At 40.4% G+C, this 27,425-nt stretch overlaps 1 protein-coding gene and 1 long non-coding RNA gene across 5 annotated transcripts in view; one reads left to right on the top strand and one right to left on the bottom strand.

Moving 5' to 3' along the window:
• LOC150012680 (uncharacterized) overlaps positions 1–20,168 on the bottom strand; it is a 124,315-nt gene extending 104,147 nt beyond the window's left edge. For all 3 annotated transcript variants that reach the window (XR_016510771.1, XR_016510769.1, XR_016510770.1), the window contains exon 1: positions 19,981–20,168. This is a non-coding gene — a long non-coding RNA (uncharacterized LOC150012680). The remainder of the gene's footprint in view (positions 1–19,980) is intronic.
• Positions 20,169–20,407: 239 nt separating this feature from the next.
• The window catches only part of SLC71A2 (solute carrier family 71 member 2), a 133,981-nt gene continuing 126,963 nt past the window's right edge, over positions 20,408–27,425 (top strand). The window contains exon 1 of one of the 2 annotated variants that reach the window (XM_090273927.1): positions 20,408–20,624. In XM_090273927.1, the coding sequence (XP_090130053.1) occupies positions 20,580–20,624 (45 nt within the window). In that variant the 5' untranslated portion in view covers positions 20,408–20,579. The remainder of the gene's footprint in view (positions 20,625–27,425) is intronic. The other variant, XM_090273924.1, reaches the window with a different exon arrangement.

A 27,425-nucleotide genomic window follows, 5' to 3' on the forward strand; every position in this document is an offset into this window, starting at 1 on the left:
GAAATGGACATGAAAAAAAGCTGGGGTAGCAATACTTATATCAGACAAAACAGATTTCACAGAAAGGCCATAAAAAGAGACAAAGAAGTACATTTCATAATACTTAAGAGAACAATCCATCAAGAAGATATAACCCTGGTAAACATATATGCACTGAACATAGGAGCATCCAAATATATAAGGAAAATACTAAAAGACTTCAAAAAGGATATCAACAGCAACATGCTCATAGTAGGGAACTTTAACACCCCATTATCAACAATAGACAGCTCTTCAAAGCAAAGAAACAGCAAGGATATTGAGGCATTGAACAACACACTAAACCACATGGACTTAACTGATATATATAGAATTTTTTACCCCAAAGAAGCAAAATACACATTCTTTTCAAATGTACATGGGACATTTTAAAAGATAGACCAAATGGAAGGACACAAAACAAGCCTCAACAAATTCAAGAAAATTGAAATTATATCAAGCAGCTTCTCAGACCACAATGCCTTGAAACTAGATTCAACCTCAAGGAAAGACATTCAAACTCATGGAGAATGAATAACATGCTATTAAATACTGAATGGGTTAACAATGACATCAAGGAAGAAACTAATAATGAACACACAACAGCCCGAAACCTATGGGACACAGCAAAAGCAGTCCTGAGAGGAAAGTTCATAGCAATACAGGCCTACCTAAAAAGGATAGAAGAATCTCAAATAAAAATTATAACCATACAGCTACAAGACCTAGAACAACAACAACAACAAAACAAAACCCAGGGCGAGTAGAAGTAAGGAAATAATCAAGTTCAGAGCAGAAATAAATGACATAGAGACTAAACAAACAATTCAAAAGGTCAACAAAAGTAGGAGCTGGTTCTTTGAAAAGATAAACAAAATCGACAAGCCTTAGCCAGGCTCATCAAGGAAAAAAAGAGAGGACTCAAATAAACAAAATCAGAAATGAAAGAGGAGAAATCACAACTGATATCACAGAAATACAAAAAATTGTAAGAAATTACAACAAATGGACTTAATTGTACTACTTGTATGGCAAGAAACTTGACAACCTAGATTAAATGGACAAATTTCTAGAAACATATAATCTTCCAAAACTAAATCAAGGAGAAGTAGAAAGCCTGAACAGACCAATAACAAAGAAGGAAATTGAAACAGTAATCAAAAATCTCCAGGCACACAAAAGCCCTGGTGAGTTTTACAAAACATTTAGGGAAGAACTAACTCCTACCCCCCGCAAACTATTCCAAAAAATCCAAGAAGAGGGAAAACTCCCAAACTCTTTCTATTAAGTCACTATCACCCTAATCCGAAACCAAGTCAAGGCACAACAAAGAATGAAAACTACAGGCAAATATTGCGGATGAACATAGATGCTAAAACCCTCAACAAAATATTGGCAAACAGGATCCAGCAATACATTAACAAGATCATACAACACGATTGAGTGGGATTCATCCCAGGGATTCAAGGATGGTTTAATATATGCAAATCAGTAAATGCAATACACCACATACACAAAATGAAAGACAAAAATCACATGATCATATCAATAGATGCTGAAAAAGCATTTGAAAAAGTACAACACCCATTTATGATGAAAACACTCATCAAAATGGTAATAGAGGGAGCATACCTCAACATACTAAAGGCTATAGATGAGAAACCTAAAACCAACATCCACATACTCAATGGACGAAAACTGAAAGCATTCCCCCAGAGATCAGGAAAAAGACAAGGATGTTCACTCTCTCCACTCCTATTCAACATAGTGATGGAAGTTCTAGCAACAGCAATCACACAAGAAAAAGAAATAAAAGTCATCCAAATTGGGAAAGAGGAAGTAAAACTGTTGTTATTTGCAGATGACATGATAGTGTACATAGAAAATCCTTCAGACTCAAGTAAAAAGCTACTCCACACAATACAAGAATTTGACAAAATAGCAGGGTACAAAGTCAATATGCAGAAATCGAAAGCATTTCTGTACACCAACAATAAAATATCAGAGATAGAAACTAAAAAGAAAAAAATCCCATTTACTATAGCAACAAAAAAAATAAAGGTCCTAGAAATAAACCTAACCAAAGAGATAAAAGACCTGTACTCAGAAAACTACAGAACACTGAAGAAAGAAATTAAGGGAGATAAAATAAATAGAAGGAAATACCATGTTCATGGATGGGAAGAATCAACATCATCAAAATGGCCAAACTACTAAAAATAATTTTACAATTTCAACGCAATCCCTATTAAAATACCAGTGACATATTTCACAGACCTAGAACAAATACTTCAAAAATTTATATGGAACCAAAAAAGACCCCAAATAGCCACAGCAATGTTGAGACAGAGGAACACAGCGGGAAGAATCACAATACCTAACATCAAACTATACCACAAAGCCACTGTGTTCAAGACAGTCTGGTACTGGCACAAGAACAGACATATAGATCAATGGAACAATATAGAGTGCCCAGAAATAAACCCAGGTCTATATGGTCAACTAATATTCGACAAAGGGGTAAGGAACATAAAATGGAGTGAGAAGAGCGTCTTCAAAAATGGTGTTAGGAGAACTGGACAGGGACATGCAAAAAAATGAAACAAGACAACCAACTTACACCACAGACCAGAATAAACTCAAGATGGATCAATGACTTAAATCTTAGCCGTGACACCATATAAGTCCTAGAGGAAAACATAGGCATGAAAATTTCAGATATCCCACATAGCAATATTTTCACCGATACATCTCCTAAAGCAAGGGAAGTAAAGGAAAGAATAAACAAATGGGACTGCATCAAGCTAAAGAGTTTCTGCCCAGTAAAAGAAAACATCAGCAAGAATAAAAGGGAACCAACCATATGGGAAAACATATTTGTCAATAATACCTCAAACAAGGGATGGATCTCCAAAATATATAAATAACTTACACATCTCAACACCAAGAAGACAGACAGCCCAATTAAAAAATGGGCAAAGGACCTGAACAAACACTTCTCCGAAGAGGACATACAGAGGGTCCATAGACATATGAAAGAATGCTCAACATCACTAGCCATCAGAGATGCAAATAAAAACCAGAATGACATACCACTTTACACCAGTCAGAATGGCCATCATCAACAAATCAACAAACAGTAAGTGCTGGTGAGGATGTGGAGAAATGGGAACCCTACTGCACTGTTGGTGGGAATGCAGACTGATTCAGCCTCTATGGAAAACAGTATGGAATGTCCTCAAAAAAAAAACTAAAAATGGAACTGCCTTTTGAACCAGTGATTCCAGTACTAGGATTATATCCCAAGAATCCTGAAACACCAATTCAAAAAAACTTAGGTACCCCTATGTTCATAGCAGCACTGTTTACAATAGCCAAGTGCTGAAAACAGCCTACATGCCCATCTGTAGATGAGTGAATTAAAAAACCGTGGTACATTTACACAATGGGATACTATGCAGGAGAAAGAAAGAAGGAACTCCTGCCATTTGTGATAATATGGATGGAACTAGAGAGAATCACGCTTAGCAAAATAAGCCAGGCAATGAATGAAAAATACCATATGATATCACCTGTTGCAGGAGACTAATGAACAACAGAAACAAATGAACAAAATTAAACAAAGAACAGAATAACAGTTATCAAAGGGGACGGTTGGAGAGAGAAAAGGGGGTAAGAGAAAAGGGGGTAAGTAAGGGAACGATTTAGTAAAGGAACTTGTATTAATAACCCATGAACATGAACAACAGGGTGGGGAATGACTTTGGCAGAAGGGGTGGGCTGGGTAGGGATGTGAAAAATGCTCACAAGAAAAACTGGGACACAGGACTTGAGCAGCAAAGCGAGGCATTTATTCAGGAGTCTGCAGAGTCCGGAGCACCCTCAGCCAGGGAATGTGCGCGCCAAGTAGACAAAGAAAACTGGTTTTATATAATGCGTTTAGCTCCCCCTAACTAATGCAATTAGCTCCCCCACCTCCCCCCCCCCCGTTTCTCCATTACTGGTTACTTCGAGTTACAATCTAACACGATTATCTAAATGCCCCTATTGTGATTTGTAAATATGCTAATGTTGTCAACTCCCTTCTCAGAGATCCTCTAATTACATTTGCCTTTGGGACCCTCTAATTACATTTGCCCTTAAGACCCTTTAATTACATTTGCCCTTTGTTACTAATGATTTTCTATTGGTTTGCGAGTCACTATGTCCTTGTTTCTTACAGTGGGGAGCAATGGGGGAAGAAATGGGGCAACTGTAATAGAAAAACAATAAAAATAATGTTGTAATACTTTGTGGTTGAGGGCACACAAGTAATTCCAGCAGACAGAATGATCCTCGCTCAGGCAGGATCAGCACTCAGCAGTGCAAGCACCTTCCTTTTACTGGATTTTGCAGGTATGCTAATCAACAGGGAGGGTCAAGAATGAGCTCACAGGCACATTCCAGGAATGATTACAATGTACTTGAAACTTACAACAGAGGAAGCTTAAAGGATTAACTAAACGGAACACTTCCAGATAAACAAGTCTATATAGCATCTATAGATTCAAAAACAAAAACAAAAAATCCAATCATTTATTCTTTTAAGACTAGGGAACGGATGCACTATTCCTTAAACACTAACAGAAAGCAATCAAGGTTAAACACCATTTGTGCTTAGTTTTGTTTGATTTCCTTATCAACATCAGGGAAGATGGAGTACTCAGCAAGATTGTTTTTAAGTCACAGGATGTCTTTAAGATCCTGAGGCCTGAGCAGTCAGAGACTGTCAGCACCAGCGAGTCCAGCTCGCTGCTCGGATCATTAAACACCTGGACCGAGAGGCATATAAACATACCTCAAATCAGAAGTCTTGATTTCCAGCATCAAAATAAAAATAATATTGAAGGAGAAACAAAGAGCTTTCCAAGAAAGAGCTAAGAGAGTTTGTTACCATCAAACCATGTATTAAAACAAATGTTAAAGGCCTTGTGAGGAGGAGGAGGAGGAAGAGAAGGAGGAGGAACGGGAGGGGGAGGAGGAGGAGGAAGAGAAGGAGGAGGAAGGGGAGGGGGAGGAGGAGGAGGAAGAGAAGGAGGAGGAAGGGGAGGCGGAGGAGGAGGAGGAGAAACAAAGGAACATAACTTTTTAAATATAGAGGCAATATATATGTATCTGTCAATAATAACTTTAAATGCAAATCACTTAAACACTCAAATCAAAAGACGTAGGGTAGCTGAATGGATAAGAAAACAAGACCCATATATATACTGTCTTCCAAAGACCCATCTCAGAATGAAAGATACATACACATTAAAAGTAAGGAAATAAAAATGACATATGCAAATGGAAAGACAAAAAGCTGGATTCACAATAGTTACATCTGACAAAATAGACTTTAAACACAATGCTATAATAAAAGACAAAGAAGGACACTACATAATAACAAAGAGAACAATTGAACAAGAGGATATAACCCCAGTAAACATTTATGCAACCAACATAGGAGCACTAAAATAGATAAAGCAAATCTTGATGGACACAAAGGGAGAGACTGAAAGAAGTAGAGTCAGTAGGGATTTAACATCCCATTGACTTCAATGGATAGATCTTACAAACAGAAAATCAACAAGGAGATGGTTGTCTTAAATGACACTCTAGATCAGATGAATTTAATTAATATCTTTAGAGCATTTTATCCCAAAGCAGCAGAATATACATTCTTTTCAAGTGCACATGAAATGTTTTCTAGGATAGACCACATGTTTGGACACAAAACAAGTCTTAATTCAAGAAGATTACAGTCATATCAAGTATCTTTTCTGACCATAATGACTGGAAATTAGAAATCAATTACAGCAAGAAAACTGAAAAATACAAAAATACATAAAAGCTAAATAACATGTTATTAAACAATAAATGGGTTAACAATGAGATCAAGGAAGAAATCAAAAGATACCTTGAAACAAATAAAAATGAGAACAACCTAAAATCTGTGAGACACAGGGAAAGCAATCATCAGGAAAAAAGAAAAACTCAAATAAACAATCTTAAAACTTAAAAAAAAGTGGAAATAAAACAACAAACAAAGCCCAAAGTGAGTAGAAGGAAGGAAATAATAAAAACCAGAGGAGAAATAAACAAAATAGACACTAAAAAAATACAAGAGATAAATGAAACCAAGAGCTGATTCTTTGTAAAGATAAACAACATTGAAACACTTTTTAACCAGACTAATCAAGAAAAAAGAACGGGTACATATAAATATAATCAGAAATAAAAGAGAAAAAAGTAACTGACACCGAAGAAATGCAAAAAAATTGTAAGAGAATGTTACAAACAACTATATGCCAACACATTGGACAACCTGCAAGAAATGGATAAATTCCTAGGAACATACGATATTCCAAAAATGAATAAGAAAATATCTGAAAATCTAAATATGTAGACAGAAAAAAACTGAAATTGAAGCAGTAATCAAAAAGCTCCCAACAAATAAAAGTCTTGGACCAGAAGGGTTCACAGAGGAATTTTATTATTTAAAAAAGAACTAACAATGATCCTTTTTAAATGATTCTAAAGTATTCAAAAGGAGAGAAAATTCCCAAGCTCATTTTTCAAGGCCAGCATTGTAGAGGACGGTGGAAGCTGAAGTTACAAAAGGAAGGCCAACTCACTTGGCCGGGATCACGTATTTGCAAGGTCTTGCGTGACTGAATACATCGGCAACATGTAGCCTTTTGATAATGAAAGCTGGAGCTGTGGGGGCTGGAAACAAAGCAGAAGCAGGGAACATCCTGACTATTAGATGAGCGCAGGAGCTACTTGCAAGATATCTGAGAACACTCCTCCTGCAGCTTTCTAAGGAGTTTCTCATCGGTTTCTTTTCTTAGAAGTTTCACTTGTTAGTTTTACCTCCTGACTGCTGATGTCAGTAGCTGATGTAACAGAACATTATAAATAAACTTGGTGGACCCAAGCCGGTGTCATTGTCTCTCCATCCGAGGGCAATGGACCACCTGACCCCTGCTTTGCATTAATCTTGTGTCTAGTGTCTGTGTTTTTCTTTTAATCTCCAGGTCGCCCTCCTCACTGGTACCTTAGGTTTTGACATTGAGCTGCACAGGTTGCAGCACAGCATTAACCTAACAAATTATATAAAGAAACTACACTACAAAGAAAGAAAATTATAGGCCAATATCCCTGATGAACATAAATGCTAAAAACTTCAACAAAATATTAGAAACTGAATACAGTAACTCATCAAAAAGATCATATACCATGATCAAGTGGGATTTATTCTGGGGATGCAAGGTTGGTACAGTATTTGCAAATCAACACATGGGACACACCACAAAAACTAAATGAAAAATAAAAAATCACAGGATCATATCAAGGTGAAGAAAAAACATTTGATAAATCCAGCACCCATGTATGATTAAAAACTCAGCAAAGTGGGAATAGAACGAACATACCTCAATGTAATGAAGGCCATATATGACAAACACCTTGCAAGCATCACACTCAATGTGCAAAAACTGCAAGTGTTTCCCTTAAGATTGGGAAAGACAGGGATGTCCACTTTTAATACTCTTAATCAATGTAGAACTAAAAGTCTTAGCCACAACAATCAGAGAAGAAGAAATAAAAGGCATCTAAATTGGAAAGAAAGAAGTAAAACTGTCTTTATTTGTAGATGGCATGATACTATACAGAGAGAACCCTAAAGATTCCACTAAGAAAGTACGTAAACTAATCAATGATTCAGTAAAACAACACAGAACAAAATTAATATCCAGAATCAGCCACATTTTTATACACCAATAAGGCTATCAGAAAGAGAAACTAGGAAAACAATTCCATTTACTATTGACTCTCTAGTGCTGCTGCTCACTTGGATAGGATAAAGACCCAGCTAGTCTCCTGAGGGTGCCACCAGCCCCCAGGAAGCACCTGGAAACTAGAAGGTCATTGTACCAAATACTATATAAATCCACACAGGTCTACTGAGTGCCCTCATGTGTCAGAAATGAACTGCACAACCTGAGGCTTCCAAGGCACAGTGGGGCCAGCATTACCCTTCTTAGGTGAGAAGGGGAAGAAAACCTTATGTGATCTTTGAGACCGTCCACACCCTAGACTGTGGTTTGGTTGGATTTGAAACAGTGACCAGAGCAGATGTTTTATCTTTCGACTATCAGAATACAGAATTAGGGCACAAAAAAACAATGATCCAGTTCAACCTCTGACTCATATGTCCCTGGGTGAGTCCTATCCACTGTGGAAGGTTCAGAAAGATAAAGAAGGAAGAGGGGAAACTGGGCCTGTGAAGTAACCATAACCTTAACTATATAATCCTAATCCCCTGGTTTCTGTCTTAACTCACCAACATCTAACCCTAAACTCTGACAATTCTAATCCAGGACCCCTAAAACCTTGAACCTGACCCTTAAACTCTAAATCTTGATCCTAACCCTCTCACGATAACATTAATTCTCTAATTCCTGACCCGTACTCTAACCTTCAAACCTGACACTGATCTTGACCTTAATCTTCTAACCCTGACCATACCCTTTGCTCTACCTATGACCCTGACCCTGACCCTGACTCTACTCCAACTCCTAATCCTGACTTCAATCCTAACCACTAACTCTTGACCGTAATACTAGCCCCCAATATTGGCCTTGACCCTAACCCTGCCCATGACCCTCACCCTAACCCTCAGAATGCAACATCCTTTTATAAATAAAACTCAACAAATTAGGCACAGATAGAACATACCTTAACAAAATGTAAGATATATATGACAAGCTCACATCTAATATCATATGCAAAAGTGAAAGATTGAAATTTTATCCTCTGAGAGCAGAAAAAAGACAACAGTCTACACTCTTACTACATTTATTCAATGTACTACTACTACTGGAAGACTTAGCCTGGGAAATTAATCAAGAAAGAGAAATAAAAGACATTCAAATAATAAAAGAAGAAGTAAAACAGTTCCTCTTTGCAGATGACATAATCTTTGTTGTTGCTGTTGTTGTTTTTAAGTATATTTTATTGATTATGCTCTTACAGTTGCCCCAATTTTTCCCCCTTTGCTAAGATCCAACCAAACAACTGTTAGAACTGTTAATAATGTTGCAGGACACAAACAGAAAAATCTGTTGCATTTCTATACACTAAAAAACAACCGCTGGTAAAAGAAATAAATAACAATTTAATTTACAACAGCATCAGAAATAATAAAATACTTAGAAATAAATTTAACCAAGGAATTAAAATATCTATAAATGAAAAACTATAAAACATTAATGGAAAAAATTGAAAAAGACATAATTAAATGGAAATATATGCTGAGTTCATAGAATGCTAGAATTAATGTTTTAAAATGTCTCTATTACCTAAAGCCATGTATAGTTCAATGCAATCCCTATACAAATTTCAATGGCATTTTTCACATAGACAGAAAAAGATCCTAAAAGTTTTTATAAGACCAAATAGCTTAAGCAAGTCTAAGAAAAAACAAAGCTGGTGACATCACATTTCCTCATTTCAAACTATATTACAAAGCTGTAAAATGAAAATAGTATGGTACTGGCATAGACCAATGGAACAGAATCAAAAGCCAGAAATAAATCTATACATATATGGTCAAATAATCTTTCACAAAAAAGCCATAATACTCAATGGGAAAAGGATAGTCTCTTTAATAAATGGTGTTGGAAAAGTGTATATTTATTTGTAAAAGAAAGAAACTGAACCTCAATCTTACAACATCACAAAAATTAACTTGGAATGGATTAAGAATTTAAATGTAAGACCCAATAAGCTCAACATCACTAATCAACAGTGAAGTGCAAATTCAAATCACAGTGAGCCCTGGCTGGGTTACTTTGCTGGTTGGATTGTTATCAGTACACCAAAGGGTTGCAGTTTCAATTCCCAGGTAGGGCACATACCCAGGTTGTGCAGGTTTAATCTTGAGTCAGGGCACATATGGGAGGCAACTGATTGATGTTTCTCTGTCACATCTCTTTCTCTCTCTCTCCCCCGCCCCTTTTTTCTCTCAAAAGTCAATAAACAAATCCTCAAGTGAGGATTAAAAATACATAATGAGCTAGCACCTCACATCGGTTCAAATGGTTAATATCAAGATGAGACAACAGGTTCTGGCCAGGCTATGATGAAAAGGTAACTGAGAAATACTGTTGGTGCAAATGTAAATTGATCCAACCTCTGTAGGAAACAACTGAAGGGTTTTATTTATTAAAAATAGATTTGCTGAATAATCCAGCTGTTCCACTTTTGTGTACATACTAAAAAAATTTAAAACGGAATTTTGAAAAGTTATAGGCACTCCCATGTTTATTGCAGCATTATGAACAATAGGCAAGATATAGATACAACCTAAATGTCCATCAATTTATAAACTGATAAAAAGATATGAGATGTATAAGTATATATCTCAAATTACTATTCATGAAAAAGGAGGATACCCTGTCAGTTGCAACAACATGGATAGAATTCGAGTACATTTTGCTAATGAGATAGAAAAAGGGAAGTACTGTATGGCATCCACACTTAGATGTGGAATCTAAAAAAGCCAATGTAAAACACAGAGAGCAAACGGTGATTTCTAGGGGATGAGAGGTGGGAGATACATGGAGGTCCCAGACCCAATTCCAATGGGTGGTTTCCCTCACACCTACAAAAAAAATTCTCAGACACCAGCAGGGTATCCCAGAATTCAACTCAATTTTATTACTACCTGGAGATAACATCAGATTCTGAAGTTTAAAGGCTCAGTTCTACCAGACTGCACTACCTCTGCCCCCTGCACACACACACACACACACACACACACACACAGTTTAGACACCAGCAGCAGTGTCTGGATGGTACTTCTAACCATCTGGCTACATATTGAGGGTTCCCACAACTCCTTCCACTCAGAATGCCAATTACAAGTCCAGGTTGCTACCTGCACTTCTGACTGACTGGCTATAAATCGGTGGTTCCCAGAGCTCCCTTCTTGGCTTTGATTCATTTGCTGGAATGGTTCACAAAACTCCAAGAAACAGGTTACTTACCAGATCACTGGTTCATAGTAAAAGGATAAAACTGGGGTGCAGCCAGATGGAAGAGATGAACAGGGTAAGGTGTGTGGAAAGGATGTAGAGGTTCTGTGTCCTCCAGGTACCGCTCTCTCTGAATCTCCATGTGTTCTACCAACCCAGAATTTCTCCAAATCCCATCATCTTGGGATTTTAGGGAGGGGCTCCATTACATAGGCATTATTGATTAAATCACTGGCCATTGGCAGTTGATTCAACCTCCAGCTCCTCACCTCTCCTAGGAGGTTCTGCGGAGAGACTAAAAGTTTGAATTCTTTAACCACAGGTTGGCCCCACAGCCAACAGATCCCATTAACATAACAGATACCTTTTTTACTCCACACACTTAAGAGATTCCAAGAGTTCTGGGAGGTGCAAATCAGAAATTGTGGACACCTAAATGAGCATACGTATACTTCTTGTAAAGCACACTATAGCAGCAGATAAATTTATGTTGTTTAAGATTGCAAACTTGCAATGAGTGGTAAATAACCCCAGATATCTAATGTAAAATATAATAAATATGACAATATTATACTATAATTATGTAATGTGATTGAAGTGCTAAATACTGCTATGATAGCAATCATATTACAATTGTATTAACATGCTGTACACCTTAAATATATACAATGTTTTATGTCAAAAAATATTTAATAAAGATAAAAAGCAAGGTTTATGGTCAAGGTGGAAGACGTGTTTCACCTCCTCACACATCCATAGAAAGAATTACAATGAGATCTCAAAACAAATAACACCCAGAACTGTCAAGAAATTGAGCTGTATAGAAGTCTGACAGCCAAGAATTTAAAGAGGCCACTTTTGGACTTCTAGCAAAATGGAGGCCTAGACAGACACACTGCGTCTCCCTCCACAACTAAAAAGGAATACCACTACTTCAAAACTAAAGACAACCAGAAGTTCCAGAAAATCAGGCTGCATGGAAGTCCAATGAAAATATAAAAAAGAAATACTCATCCAGACAGGTAGGAGGGGCGGAGCCAGAGCAGAAAGGACACGGTGTGGTAGTGGCAGCGGCGGCGACAGCAGCAGGCTGGCAGAAAGCAGTCAAACATTTTAAAAAGTTGAGAGGGACACCTGGGGAGCACTGCCACCATAAGACCAGACTGCACAGCTCAATTGCTTCTGACTGTGCAAACCAGTGGGGGTTGGGGCAGAGGAAGAAACTGCCAGTCTCTCAGCAGAGTCCACTTGGTTAAAGGGCCCCCACAGTCCTAGAATATCCGCAGACCCACTTACTCTGGGAACAACAGTCAGGGCAACAGCTAGAGAGGAGCCAGGCCCATACAGAAGTGGGAGAAGTGCCTGGAAAAGGGGTGAGTGCTGAGCAAGCAGAATTGTTCCCTCTCAGACCCCTCCACCACACATAGCACCATAAATGTGGTGAAACCCGCTGCCCTGTACTGACAAATACCTAAGGTTCTGCCCCTTATAGCGTAACAGGTTCGACAGCTCTACCTAAGATACAGAGGCAAACAAACACAGGAACCTGTCAAGATGAGGAGACAGAAAAGTATGGCCCCAAAGAAGGAACGAATCAAGGTTCCAGTGGGAGAACTAAGTGACAAGGAGATAGCCAACCTAACAGATGCAGAGTTCAAAACACCGGCGATAAAGATGTTCATAGACTTGACAGATATGCTTAAGTATGGCAAACACATAAGGGAAGAAGTGAAGGCTATGCTAAATGAAACAAAGGAAAATCCACACAAAACCAATGGTGAAGAGGAGGAAACTGGGGTTCAAATCAATGATTTGGAATATAAGGAAAAAAAAAATCAACCAGTACAAAATGAGGAAACAAGAGTTGAAAAAAACGAGGAGAGGCTTAGGAACTTCTGGGACAACTTTAAATGTGCCAACATCTGAATCATAGGGGTGCCAGAAGAAGAGGAAGAGCAAGAAATAGAAAGCTAATGTGAAAAATTTGGCGAAGGAAATAGATATATAAATCCAGGAAGCACAGAGTCCCAAACAAGCTAGACCCAAAGAGGACCACACCAGGACACATCATAATTAAAATTCCAAACGTTAAAGATAAACAGAGAATCTTAAAAGCAACACGTGAAAAGCAGAAAGTTACTTCCAAAGGGGTGCCTATAAGACTATCAGCTGATTTCTCAAAATAAACTTGGCAGACAAGAAGGGATTGCCAAGAAGTATTCAATGTGATGAAAAGCAAGGACCCACAACCAAGATTACTCTACCCAGCAAAGCTATCATTTAGAATGGAAGGGCAGATGAAGTGCTTCCCAGACAAGGTGAAACTAAAGGAGTTCACCATCACCAAGCCATTATTATATGAAATGTCAAAGGAACCTACTTAAGAAAAAGAAAATCACTTCCGGCCAAGATGGAGGCTTAGACGGACACGCTAGGTCTCCCTCTACAACTATACAGGAATACAACTACTTCAAAACAAAGGATAACTAGAAATTCCAGAAAATAAAACTACACGGAAGTCCAACATATGAAGTTATAAACCAACGGTGCCATTTGGGCAGGTAAGAGTTAAAGTGGGCAGTGCTGTTTGCGGTCGCACCCGGAGCGGCGGGTGGCGAGGAGTCCCGGTGGCCAAGCCCCTGGCCTGGCGGTGCGCGACCCGGCGAGGAGTCCCGGTGGCCAAGTCCCTGGGGGTGCGCGACTCCGGAGCTGGGGAGAGCGGCTACGCAAGCCCCTGGCGGTGCGCGACCCCGGCGAGGAGTCCCGGTGGCCAAGTCCCTGGCGGTGCGCGACCCCGGCGAGGAGTCCCGGAGGCCAAGTCCCTGGCGGTGCGTGACCCCGGCGAGGAGTCCCGGAGGCCAAGTCCCGGGCGGTGCGCGACTCCGGAGCTGGGGAGAGCGGCCGCCGCATCGCCTTGAACAGTGAGGCCCAGGGGGGAGGGAGGACGGATCCCGGTCTCCTAGCTGAATAACTGTGTGAATCCATCTTGGACCCCCGCCCCCACAGAAAGCACCACAGGGCTGCGAAATAGGTCGCGGACAAGAAGGCGCCGGTCGCTAATTTGTGACGCGTACGCAGGCACTGCCCCCACAGCCAGCCCAAGAAAACAAAAAGCAACTGTCAAAATGAGGCAGGCAACTTTAGAAATACCGGTAACACAACTCACCAGGCAGCAGATAGAGAACCTGACAGATGAACAGATAAGAAACCTGTCAGAGGCTCAGTTCTGGGCCATTGTTATCAGGTGGCTTACAGAATTCACAAAAGAGCAGGAAAAAGATATGAAAGAAGCGAAAAACTTTCATAACGAAAGGAACAAAACCGCATACGAGATAGAAGGAAAGGAAATAAAATCCAGAGTTCATTTCAACAAACTGGAATTTGGAGAAGGAACAAGCAGTCAACCAATGCAGAGAGAGGAAATGGGAAGCAACAACGAAAGGATCAGAAACCTCTGGGACAGCTATAAAAGGCCCAACATAAGAATCATTGGTTTGCCAGAGAATGAGGAAGATGAACTAGAACTTGAAAAATTGAGTGAAAATATAATAAAGGAGAACTTCCCAGACTTGGGAAAGGGAATAGACCTGCAGGTCCAGGAAGCAAGGAGAGTTCCCAAGAGACTGGACCCAGGGAGAACCACTCCAAGACACATTATAATCAAAATGTCAAAAATTAAAGATAAAGAGAGAATCTTAAAAGCAGCAAGAGAGAAGAAAAGAATTATGTACAAAGGGGTCCCAATTAGACTATCAGCTGACTTCTCAAGGGAAACCCTACAGGCAAGAAGAAACTGGCAAGAAATATTCAAAGTAATGAAAATCCAAAACCTACAACCACGAATACTCTATCCAGCGAAATTGTCATTCAGAATAGAAGGACAGAGAAAGTGTTTCCAGGACAAAATAAAACTGAAAGAGTTCATTAGATCCAAACCACTGTTATATGAGATGTTAAAGGGACTGGTTTAAAAAAAAAACAGAAGCTAGGGAGATGAAACAAAGGCAAACTAAATAGGCAACGAGAGGGAAAGAGGAACTGTGGGTACGGGAAGCATATTGGGGGGAGGTCAACAGGGAGGGGGAATGGGGAAAGGGAGGGAGATGATATAGGAATTGGGGATCAAGGTAGGAGGGAATGGAATAGACGGAGAGAGGTTGGGAGGAACTGTATGCACAACTAATGGACATAATCTAAAAGGGGGGGACAACTGGAGGGAGGGGGGCCACCGGGTGGAGGGGAGCAGAGGGAAGGGAAATTGGCACAAATGTAATAATTTAATCAATAAAACACATTAAATCATTTAAAAAAAAAAAAAAAAGAAAAAGAAAATCAAAATTATGAACATTAAAATGACAACAAACTCACAACTATCAACAACTGAATCTAAAAAATAAAAACAAAATCCAACTAAGCAAACCAGAATAGGAATAGAATCATAGATATGGGAATCATTTGGAGAGTTATCAGCTGGGAGGGGGAAGGGTGAGAAATGGGGAAATGGTACAGGGATTAAGAAGCATAATTGGTTGGAACAAAATAGGGGGAAGTTAAGAATAATATAGGAAAGGGTGAAGACAAAGAACTTATATGCACGACCCATGGACTTGAACTAAGGGGGTGTGGGATTGTTGGAGGAAGGGAGGCAGTGGGCAGAAGGGAGCAAAGGGAAAAAGAAATTGGGACTACTGTAACAACATAATCAATAAAATATAATTTTAAAAAATTCTTCACATGTTTAGGAGAAGAGTAGATGGATCTGCCTTGTTCTTAATTCAAATCATATTCACTCCTAAGCTATTACATCCTGGAATAGTACAGATCATTGGGATATACCAATATCTAAGATAAAACCTTTTTTGATTGTTTGGTCTTTTATCATTTTGTAAGTTCCTCCCCGCAATCTAACACATATTGACTCTCTGAAGCATTTCCAACAATGTAGGTCTACAGAAAAAGCCCCATTAAATTAGACCTCAACTGAAAATATATTTTTTTTAAATTATAGTCATAGTGAAAGCTACCATACACAATTTTAAATTAACAATGTGTTAAGTAGTAACTCAAAAGCAAGCAAGATTATATGACATACTATTTAAAGTCATATAAATATAGTAACGCTATATGAAAAACAAAAACAAAAAAGGGCTTAACACAATATTCAGAGCAGTGGCTACCTTTCGAGGGAGGGTAGGGGAGTGGATCAGAATACAAAGGTAGACTCAGTGGTATCAGTAACATTTTAATTCTTACGTTGGATTATGGGTTCACAGGAGTTTTTCAATTTTATTATGCTTCCCAATTTACATGTTAGTTTCATATACTACTTTGAATATATTACATATTATATAACAAAATGTTAATATGAAAAAAATTGTCTAAAGTCCTAGGAATGTTATTAAATACCATTTTGGATGATTCTTGTAGATTGGTGACAACGCCTAAGATTAAGTTACGAAATTGTTCCTGCGTTTAACAACCGACACACAAACACAAATAGATACTCATGACCTTAAAAATAATGATTAGGAAAAGATTTTAAAATGTTTTGTTTGTAGACAATCTTGTGTAGCAGTAAGAAAAAAAACCTTACCTTTCTATAACAGTGGCAAATCTGGGTGAACAAAGATTATAAGAGTAATGTGATTTGAATTGAACAGAGTTTGATTTTATGACAGAAAGTCTGAGACCTTGCATTTTGCCTACTGATGGGAAATGTCCCTTAGAAGTATGTTATGATCAGTGTTTTACATGGTCTGGAAACAACTCATTCATTCTTTCATTCATCTATTCATTCAATACCTGAGCTCTTACCACATGCCACACACTTTTTAGGTGCTGGGGATGTAGCTTTGACCAAAATAAACAAGGCACCTATTATCATGATATTTATTTTTAGTAGAAGGGTCAACAGACAGTGTTGCCCATCATAAATTAAACTCATGTCCCAGGGTGGTTATTGATCTTTAGCTATTGTATTTTCATTCCAGACAGCAGAGTAAAGCTTAGTTACATGGTCACACCTGGGAACACAGGTGTCCAAGAGGGAAAGCAAAATGCATCAGGAACTCCATGGTTTTCTAGAGATACTTTAATCCACCAGGGACACTACAATCCACCAGGGACACCACGGTCCCTTCAGGGGCACTTGAAGACACCAGAGACACCATAGTCCACCAGGGCATGGGGTTTCTCCAAAGACACCTTAAACCAACATGGACATTGGAATATACCCAGGGGCACTTAGATCCACCAGTAAGACTTGGGTACATCAGGCACACCAGCATACACCAGGGACACTGGGATCCACCAGAAACACTTTGATTGCTCAGGAAAACCTTGATCCTCTATAGACACCAAAATTCACCAGGGACACATGGATCCAACAAGGACACCATAGTCCACCAGAGATACTTGGGTACTCCAGAAACACCAAGATCCTCTTGGGACCTTGGGATCTACAAGGAACAGTATGAAACTCCAGACACACCTGAATCCACCAGGGAAATTTGGACCCACTAGGGACACCAGGATTCACCAGGAATACCAGAATCCCTCAAGAACATTGGGACCCTTTAGGGATACAGGATTATTCTAGAGATTCAGAGATATATTTATGACACTGGGATCAACACCAGAACCCACAAGGGATACTGTGGTCCACCAGGGACAATCATGTCTTCCTGGGAGTCTTAGATCCTCCAGGAAAAATGCAGTCCTCAAGATTTTGAGTTACCAAAAGATCCATCAAGGACACCAGGATCCAACACAAACACTCAGTTCCTTAGAGACACATGGATGCATCTGAGACACCAATATCCATGGGGAACACTTAAATCCACCAGGGATTCTATAGTCCACAAGGAGCACTGAGGTCCTCCAAAGAAGTTGGCATCTTCCTAAAATCCCGATACTTACCAGAAAGACTGCTGTGCTCCACCTGGAAAAATTGAATCCACTAGGGACACTGAGTTCTACCAGTACACTGAAGTCATCCAGGGACACTAGGGTCGATCAGGCAGACTGGGATCTTCTAAGGCACTGAGTTCCCTCATGGACACTATGGTTCACTAGAAACACTGCTGTCCTCCAAAACTTTTGGATTCACCAGAAACACTGTCCACCAGGGACACTTGAATCCACAAGGGAAACCAGGTTCCACTGGACAGTGTAGTCATCTAAGGACACTGGCATTCACCAGGGACACCATGGTCCTTGGGAAACACTTCAATCCACCAGGGACAAAATGTCTACCAAAATTACAAGAGTCTACCAGGGTCACATGTATCCAACAGGGACACCAAGATTGACCATGGGCACAAGAATCTACTAGGATAACTGGCATCCTCCAATGACACATGGATTCTCCAGGGATACCAGAATCCTTAGACACTGGGGTCTCTCAGGGATACTGTGGTCCTTCAGGGACACTTGGACCTTCCAGGGCCAATGGTATCTTCCAAGGCCACCAGGTTACCAGAGACACCAGGATCCTTGAAGGACACTGTGATTTACCAGAAACACTGGGTATTGAGTGTTCTGTTGACCTAAGAAACACTCAAACCTATAGAGAACTTTTATGAGTTTGACTCAGACTGACAACAATTGTGGAGAAGCAAAATCTCAACAGACTGAGACAATGCTCCACAGAATGGCAGTTTTGCAGTTTATTGTATACATTGCAAAGGAGGAGGCATAAACAGGGTTGCATGCAACTCACTGGTGATAGATTAGGAAGTTGAGAGATAGCAAAACAGGGAAGTCTTTGAGATTGGATAAAGAGTAAAATGCAGATACAAATACTTCTTTCACATTGGTGGGTACAGGATAGTTAACAATTATCATTTACACTACATGGAGATGGTATGTGGGGAACAAGGTAACAATGAGGGATTTCATGGTCTTGTATTCTGGTGAGAGGCTGTGCTAACGGGTCTGGACAAAAGTGGATTACTCTTTTCATTCCAAAGTTGTTATCATAATAGACAGGCTTAGTTAAGGTAAAGACTAAAGTTTATCAAGGAAGATGCTGGCCTAGGACATGACTTCCTGCCATGACTCAATTTTAGTTAAGAAGTTTTAATTTCAGACTATTTTATGTGGCTACTTTGGGTCTCTGAATTTGTAAGGTCCACTAGGCGGGCCTCTCTTGAGCTTGTAAGGTTTCACTATGTGACCCCTTTTTTGTCCACAGTTCAAATATCTAGTAGGAAAAAAAAATGATTATATTTGTACTCCAAATTTGTGGAGCAGGTCCTGTCACTCTAGCCCAGCGATCTTCAATTTTTCCTTTTATGGCATGCATAAACTAATTACTAAAATTCTGCAGCACACCAAAAACATATGTTTTGTCAATCTGACAAAAAAAAATTGGTATAATTTTTATTCATTCACACCAGATGGGTATTGTTATAGTGCCATTTTTTTTATTTGGCAAGCTAAGGTTAAAGAGGTCACTGCCCCTGACTAAACAGTCAGGTATTGAATGTTTAAAAAGTTATCGTCGCACACCAGTGACTCACCAGTTGAAAATTGCTGCCTTGACCAAGTTGCTTTTCTTTTGAAGCTTGGGTTGGCACCTGCAAAATAGGTTGTGGCATCTCACAAGGTTCCTTCCAGCCAGTAATCATAACAATATTCAAGGAGCTAGGATTAGTGTTGTTAGCTGATTTCCATACATCACCTTACCCAAAGTATGCTATTGTCTCCATTTTACAAATTGGGGTTCCAGACTGGGTAATCAGCTCACATTCACTGTGATTTGGTATGCAGCTCTGGGGCATGTATGTTTCCTAAGACTGCCCTTCCCACTACACATCTCATAGTCTCAGTAACCTCTTCAACTTCTCTTTAGATTTTGGAGAGGAACAGAATAGCGTAGTTATAGTGCATTGGTACTTACACAGTTGTGGCTTCCAGACCAGGGGTGGGTGGTAGTGAACGGGGACAGTTTTCTTTCCCAGTCAGAAAGTGCCACTTATGTGCTTCATGGAGACACCATTCATTGGGCGGCAAGGATTAAACCAAGACCACAACTGCTGTCACTACCAAAACACTGCACAGGCCTTCGAGTTGACGCCACAAGGCTCTCTTAGGTAAAAGGAAATAGGGGTAGGGCCCCAGCCAATGACGTACTTCCCTGCGCCGGGCAGCCGTGAAGGCGGGGTTCGAGGTGGGCGGGGCTCAGGGACCTTGTGAAGAGAGCTGAAGCGGAAGAGGCTTCCTGATCCCCGGTGGCGGTGAGTAGTGACGTTGCTGGCAGTTACGATTGGCCGCCCCCACAGCAGCTCTCTTCTCCTCCCTTCTTCCCCTCCTTCCCGCCCGTAGCCTTGGCCGCCAGACCCGCGGGCCACTGGGCGCGGAGCCAATGAGGGCGCGGACTCCACCGCCGCTTTTGCGGCGTCGCAGTGCTGCCGGAGCGCCTCGAGCCGGCTGAGGCATGGCCGTGGCCTGAGCTTGCAGCCGGAGACGAAGGAGGCGACGGAAGCCGAGGCGGAAACCATGTCTGAGAAGCGCGCGGAGGCTCAGACCGCAGGCGGCAGCTGGGTGAGCGTGGGGTTCCGCCGCATTGCTCAGCTCGAGGCCATGAATCAAGGGAAGGGAAGTTGGGCCGGATCGCGGTCAAAATCCTGAGTCTTCTGGGTGCGGGGTACAGACCCTGGGGTGAGAGCGCAGGAGCGCGTCTGCTGGATCAGGAACCCGGTTCCGGGTGAGCCTGCCTAATTCATCCTAGGTATTTATAGCCCTACTTATCGCTAGGTAAAACTGTTTTTGTTGTTATTTGAAAAGTGCCAGACATGACTGTGAATGTAAATAAAATTTTTCATTCATGAGACAGTCGATACCATTTTTGTGATACAATTTCTGGCCAGCCTGCTTAGAAGATGTGTGGGAAGCCTTTGGAGCCGGCATTCGGCCCTTCGCGGGGGAGTCGGCGGTTGAGGCTGGCAGCCCATTTCTGCACTTTGATTTCTGAGCAGTCGCTGGAGCACTTGGGGAACAGGATTTCAGAGGAAGCTGAGGATCCCAAGGCCCGGCTGATGAACATGTTTAAGCTGGTCTCTTTTTCCAGTTTTATGTGAGGTTCAGATGGCATCCAAAACCTTCATGTAATTGGCCTGGATTCAGGAGAACAGGTTTTGTCAGTGTCACTATGGTTTCCCATGGTGGAACACGAAGCTTAGAGACTCTGTCATTTCTTAAAGACCGTTTTTCCTTTCCTTCCCCTTCCCCTTCCCCTTTCCCTTTCCCTTCTGTTCCCTTTCCCTTTCCTTCCTTTCGTCTACTTAGAACAGGAAATACAGAAACGTTACAGTAAATAGAAACTAACACCAAGGAAACGTTTTATCAAAGGAAATAGAAATTTTAGGAAATTTAAATATATGGAAATTGGCTTTAGATTTTTAGCTTACCTACCTAAGTTTACTTTTAAAGGATGCTAAATGATTATATTTGGTGATGTCAGTCCCCATTAGTAGAACTCAGAGGACAGGTTAAGTAGGAGGAGTCCTAAGTAGAATGGAGGCAGCAGAGCTGGTTTCTAGTCCTGGTTCTACCAAAACCAGTGTACACCAGGCAGGTTGCTGACACAGCCTTGCCACTCAATGCCTAATCTGTAAAAAGATGCCTTGTTAATGTTGAAGGCCCCTCTCTGCCAAAGTGACTTCTTATTTTTGAAAAAGCATGGAGGGGAGCTATGGAATCCTCATTTCAAACATAATATTTCTGGAATGTGGAAAAATTTATCTTTGTAAAGGAGGAAATTATATAGAATTGATTGTTCTCATCTTGTTTCTGATTATGTAAAAAGTAGACCAGTCATCTTCCTGCCCCCTAAACAAAACTGAACTGTCAGCTCCTCCTCCTGTCTTTTTTTAATTGATACACAGTAATTACAAATCAGTGGCCAAACTAGTAACCTAAGTGGTAGTGACCTTCATTCCTTTGAATACCTACAACATTCAAATACATTATTAAGTCTAAGTTTACCAGGTAAAGATTTTAGGTTTTATCCTCCTCTGTATTCCTGTGGTTCAGTTCCTCAGCACTTTTTACCTAGATTTTGACTGTCTCTTGAGACTGTTGCTTACCTCACTATCAGTCTGCCTTCCACAGTATATATTGCAGTGTGATCTAATACGATCATTACTGCTCTCTTTAATTTTTTCATTGGCTCCCCTTGGCTTACAGGATAACCTGGAGGTTTGAAGCATTAATAGCATCGTGATTAGATGAGCATGTGTGGAATCCCAGTTCCTACCTTTTATTAACTGTATAACTTTGGGCAAGTTACATAACCTCTTTGAATTAATAATAATGTTTACCTCAGAGGATTGTGTAGATTACTGCAACCTGGCATCTATGTTTAAGACTGTGCTTCCTGACCTTGTACGTCTATTTCCTTCAAGTAAGGGAAGTTTTCTTTCATTTTTTTCAAATTGGTTTCCAGTTTCTTGCTCTCTTTCTTCTTTCTTTTACCCCCATGATGTGAACATTGGCACACTGGAAGTTGTCCCAGAGGCTCCTTACACTATGCTCATTTTTTAAATTATTTTTCTTGTTGTTCTGATTGGGTGCTTTTGCTTCCTTATATTCCAAATCGCTGATTTGATTCTTGCTTAATTCCACTTTACTGTTGATTCCCTGTAAATTATTCTTTATTTCAATTAGTGTATCCTTCATTTCTGACTGGATCCCTTTACGCTGTTGAGGTTCTCACTAAGTTCATTGACCGTCTTTATAGTCAGTGTTTTAAACTCTGCATCTAGTAGATTGCTTCTCTCCATCTTGTTTAGTTCTTTTTCTGGAGTTTTAATCTGTTCTTTCATTTGGATCTTGTTTCTTTATCTCCTCATTTTGGCAGGCTCCCTGTGTTTGTTTCTATGTATTAGGTAAAGCTGCTACATCTCCCAGGTATGGTATAGTGGCCTAATACTGTAGGCGTCCTATAGGGTCAGTGGCACAGTCTACCCTATCACCCAAGCTGGGTACTCAAGGTGTACCCACCATGTGGGCGATATACACCTTCCTCTTGTAGTTGAGCCTTGATTGCTATGGGCACATCCAAAGTCAACCACTACTGGAGTTCTGTCTGGGGCCACCCAGCATAAGCTAGAAAGTGATCTTCAGATGGCTGCTACTTGTGCTTGGCTTGGAGGTGCCCTGGTGAGACCAAGCTGTGAGCCAAGGGAGGCTGTTGCTAGTGCCAGTCTTTGGGCTGCTTAGTGAGAGGTACAGGGCTCACTGAGGCCAGATGCTGCTTGTTTGAGAGAATTTAGGGAAATCTGAAGTATGAGCCAAGTCAAGTCATTTGTGTAGAAAAGCCACTGGAAATAGCTTGGGTGGCCCCAGAAGTTGGGTGGGGCACTACCTCAGACATTTATTTGTCAGGGTGGGGCAAATAGTGTGAGCCGGGGTGTTGAAGTCTCAGATATGGCTCCTGCCTGCTAGCTCTCTAGGGAAGGGCTCAGAAAAGGAACAATGGCCTCTGCCAGCACTTCTGTGAGAGCTGGGACAAAGCTACACTCCCAGCTCTCACTCTGCTGCCAGACAATTCAGTTTCTCCTATATCTCTGGTTCCTTTCAAGCTGCTGCCCCTGTGGTTGAACTCAGGGAGTGAGTCCAAGTGAGTCGTGTACAGGCCCTTTGAGAGGAACTGCTTGGGACTCCAGAAGTTTCTGTCTTCCACAGCCTCAATCTTTTCTGGGTTTTATAGCTAGAAGTTATGGGTACTTATCTTCTTGGCACTGGAACCCTTGGCTGGGGGGCCTAGTGTGGGGCTGGGACCCCTCACTCCTGAAATAACCCTCCCAATTGTTATCCACCACACGTGGGTGTGGGACCAGCCTGTCCATGTCACTGCCTCTCCTACCAGTCTTGATGTGGTTTCTTCCTCAATTTCATAGGTAGGACTTCCATTCAGCTCCGTTTCTGGCACTTCTGAATGATGGTTGTTCTGTAGTTTAGCTGTAATTTTGATATGGTTGTGCAAGGAAGGGAACCATGTTTATCTACGCTGCCATCTTGACCCATAGTTCAGCTTTATTCTTTATGTGGAAATTCAGTTGTCGCAGCATTCTTTGTTGAAGCAATTTTTCTTTCCCCATTAACTATATTTGACACTGCTGCCAAAGTCAGCTGGACATAAGATACATGGGTTTACTTGTGGACTCTCAATTTTATTCAGTTGGTGTATATGACAGCCACATAGGCAGGTCACTGATGTTTACTGGGTACTGTGATCTTTGAGTTGGTGATAATGTGTGAAACAAATGGAAGTAACTTTCAACCTTTCTCCGGTTGTTGAACAGATGACCTGATTGACAAAAGCCGTATGCCCTAGTTTATCTGAACTGTTCAGGTCATGTTGAGAAAGCAGGTGAGAGGGTTAATAGAAATTGTCTTTTTGCCCAGTTGCATACTGACCAGATCAGATGCCTTAGTGTCAAGAAAGGGATGGGTGGGTAAGTACAGGTCTGCACTGTGCTTTGCTTGAGGAGCTATCTATGTTTGAAACCTGTTACCTCTCACTCAGGTTTCTGCAGTCCAGGCTACCTGCTATATATCTGTGCTAATTCTATTTGTGGAGAAATTTGGGCTAAGAATGACAGTGTAAGTAATATAGTGATTAGTAGCACACACTCTGGAGGTATGTGACTCTGGATGGAATACCAGCTTAGGCAGTTACTTCAATTCTCTTCATCTAAATTATGTCATCTATAAAATGGGGGTAATAATAGTTCCTTTCTCAGAAGATTGGGGTGAGGATAAAATGATAGTATGAATAATGGGATTTGACCCAATGCTTGGCATGGTCTGTTGCTGCTGTTATAGGATAATTTTTTTGCCTGGATATAGCTCAAGATTCTTTGTAATAGACTGTCCTTGTCCTTCAGAGTATTTGTTTCCCTTTTTAATTTTGCATCCACAAAATTGGAGCAGGAATAGTTTTTTTTTTGTTGCTGCCATTGTCCCCAGCATCTAACTGACATATAGTAGAACTCAGCAAGTATGTGTTATTAATAAGTTGGAGTTGAATATTTTTATTCTTAAAGAATGTTGATAGAAATAGGAACATTTAAAACAGTTCTTGGCATCTTAGTTTGCTTTAAATTGGGTGGTGGTTGATAACTTAAGAATTTGAAAAGCTGAGTGAAAAGCAGTTATTTTTGTATATGTGTTGTTTCAGGATACTTAGGCCATATTCCCAGAATATATGTATGTACAGGTCCAGTTTTCCCAACAGCATTTATTGAAGAGATTGTCTTTGCTCCATTGTATGCTGTTGTCACTGCTGTTAAATATCAATTGCTCACACAGACATGGGTTTATTCCTGGGCTTCCTGTTCTGTTCCATTGATCTATATATTTGTTGGTATGCTGGTATGAGGCTGCTTTTATTGCAATGGCCTTATCTACACAGCACTAAAAAAGAAGAAACTCATATTTTGCAACAGCATGGATGAATCTGTATAATATTATGTTAAGTAAATTAAGCCAGTCAGTCCACATGATCTCACTTATATGTGGAATCTTATGAACACAATAAACTATCAAAGTATTAATTGAAGTTTAGATACATAAAACAGACTGACAGGAGGTAGGGCCGGGATGGTATGAAACGTGATGAAGGGATTAACCAAAGAATTTATGCACAACCTATGGACATGGACAATATGGGGATTGACTTGGGGAGATGAAAGGATGGGGCTGGGTGAAGGTGGATAAAGGAGAAAAATTGGGGACAGTTGTATCAGCATAAACAAAAAATTTTTAAATTAAAAAGAAAAGCAGTTATTTTACAAATATTTAATGAATGCTTACTGTGTCAAACATGATAGCCATATCATTTATACAACTATTTATTTATTTTTAAAGTATTGACTATGCTGTTACAGTTCCCTAATTATTTTTCCCCTCCTCCCCCTCCTCCCAGTACACCCCTTTCCTCGAGCAGTCCTCCCCCCTTAGTTCATATCCATGAGTTGTCATGTAAGTTCTTTGGCTTCTCCTTTCCTATATTAATTTTATTTTTATTTTTTAGATTTTATTTTTTTATCTTTAGAGGGAGGGAGAAAGAGAGGGAGAGAAGCATAAATGTATGGTTGTTTCTCACACACCCCCAACTGGGGACCTGGCCCACAACCCAGGCATGTGCTCTGACTGGGAGTGGAACCTGTGACCCTTTGGTTTGCAGACCAGAACTCAATCCACTGAGCCACACCAGACAGGGAAACTATACTATTCTTAGTATCCCCCTGTCTATTTTGTTTCTACCAATTATGCTTCTTGATCCCTGTACCATTTCCCCCATCCTCTCCCTGCCCCTTCCCAGCTGGTAATACTCCAGATGAGCCCCGTACCTATGATTCTGTTCCTGTTCTGATTGTTTGCTTAGTTTGTTTTTATTTTTATTTTTTAGATTGAGTTGTGAGTTTGTTGTCATTTTAATGTTCATAGTTTTGATCTTTTTCTTAAATAGGTTCCTTTAACATTTCGTATAATAAGGGCTTGGTGATAATGGACTCCTTTAGCCTTACCTTGTCTGGGAAACACTTTATCTGCCCTTTCATTCTTAATGATAGCTTTGCTGGTCTTGGTTGTAGGTCCTTGCTTTTAATCACTTAGTATACTTCTTGCCATCCCCTTTTTGCCTGCAAAGTTTCTTTTGAGAAATGAGCTTTTAGTCTTATGGGAATTCTACAGTATTACCTTTGCCAAATTAGGAAAGTTTTCGTTCATTATTTTTTCAAATAAGTTTTCAGTTTCTTGCTCTTCCACTTCTCCTGGCACCCCTATGATTTGGATGTTGGTACATTTAGAATTGTTCTTAGAGGTTTCTGAGCCTTGTTAATTTGAATCCCGACTTCTTTCCCATCACTGTGGATTCCCTGTATACTTTTCTTTATTTCACTTTGTATAACCTTCACTTCTTTCTTTATTTTGTGGCCATACTCAATTATTTCTCTGAGCGTCTGATCGGTTGGCTATCTCTGTTTCATTTAGTTCTTTTTCTGGGGTTTCGTTCTGTTCTTTCATTTGGGCCATATTTCTTTGCCTCCTCAATTTGGAAGCCTCCCTGTGTTTGTTTCTGAGTATTTGATAGAGCTGCTTTGATTCTGAGTCTTGGTAGTATGGCCTAATGTAATAGGGGTCCTGTAGGATCCAGTGGCTCAGCCTCCCCTATCACCCAAGCTGGGTACTTGAGGTGTGTCCTTTGTGTGGGCTGAGTACACCCTCCTCTTGTAGTTTAGCCTTGGTTGCTGTTGGCAGATCAATGGGAGGTAATTACCCAGGCCAGTCAATTGCAAGGACTTGCTATGACCGCTGACCACCAATCTCTGCCCT

This window comes from Furipterus horrens, unplaced genomic scaffold, assembly GCF_987537825.1.
Source record: "Furipterus horrens unplaced genomic scaffold, mFurHor1.1.pri manual_scaffold_4, whole genome shotgun sequence".
In the NCBI taxonomy this organism is placed as follows: Eukaryota; Metazoa; Chordata; class Mammalia; order Chiroptera; family Furipteridae; genus Furipterus; species Furipterus horrens.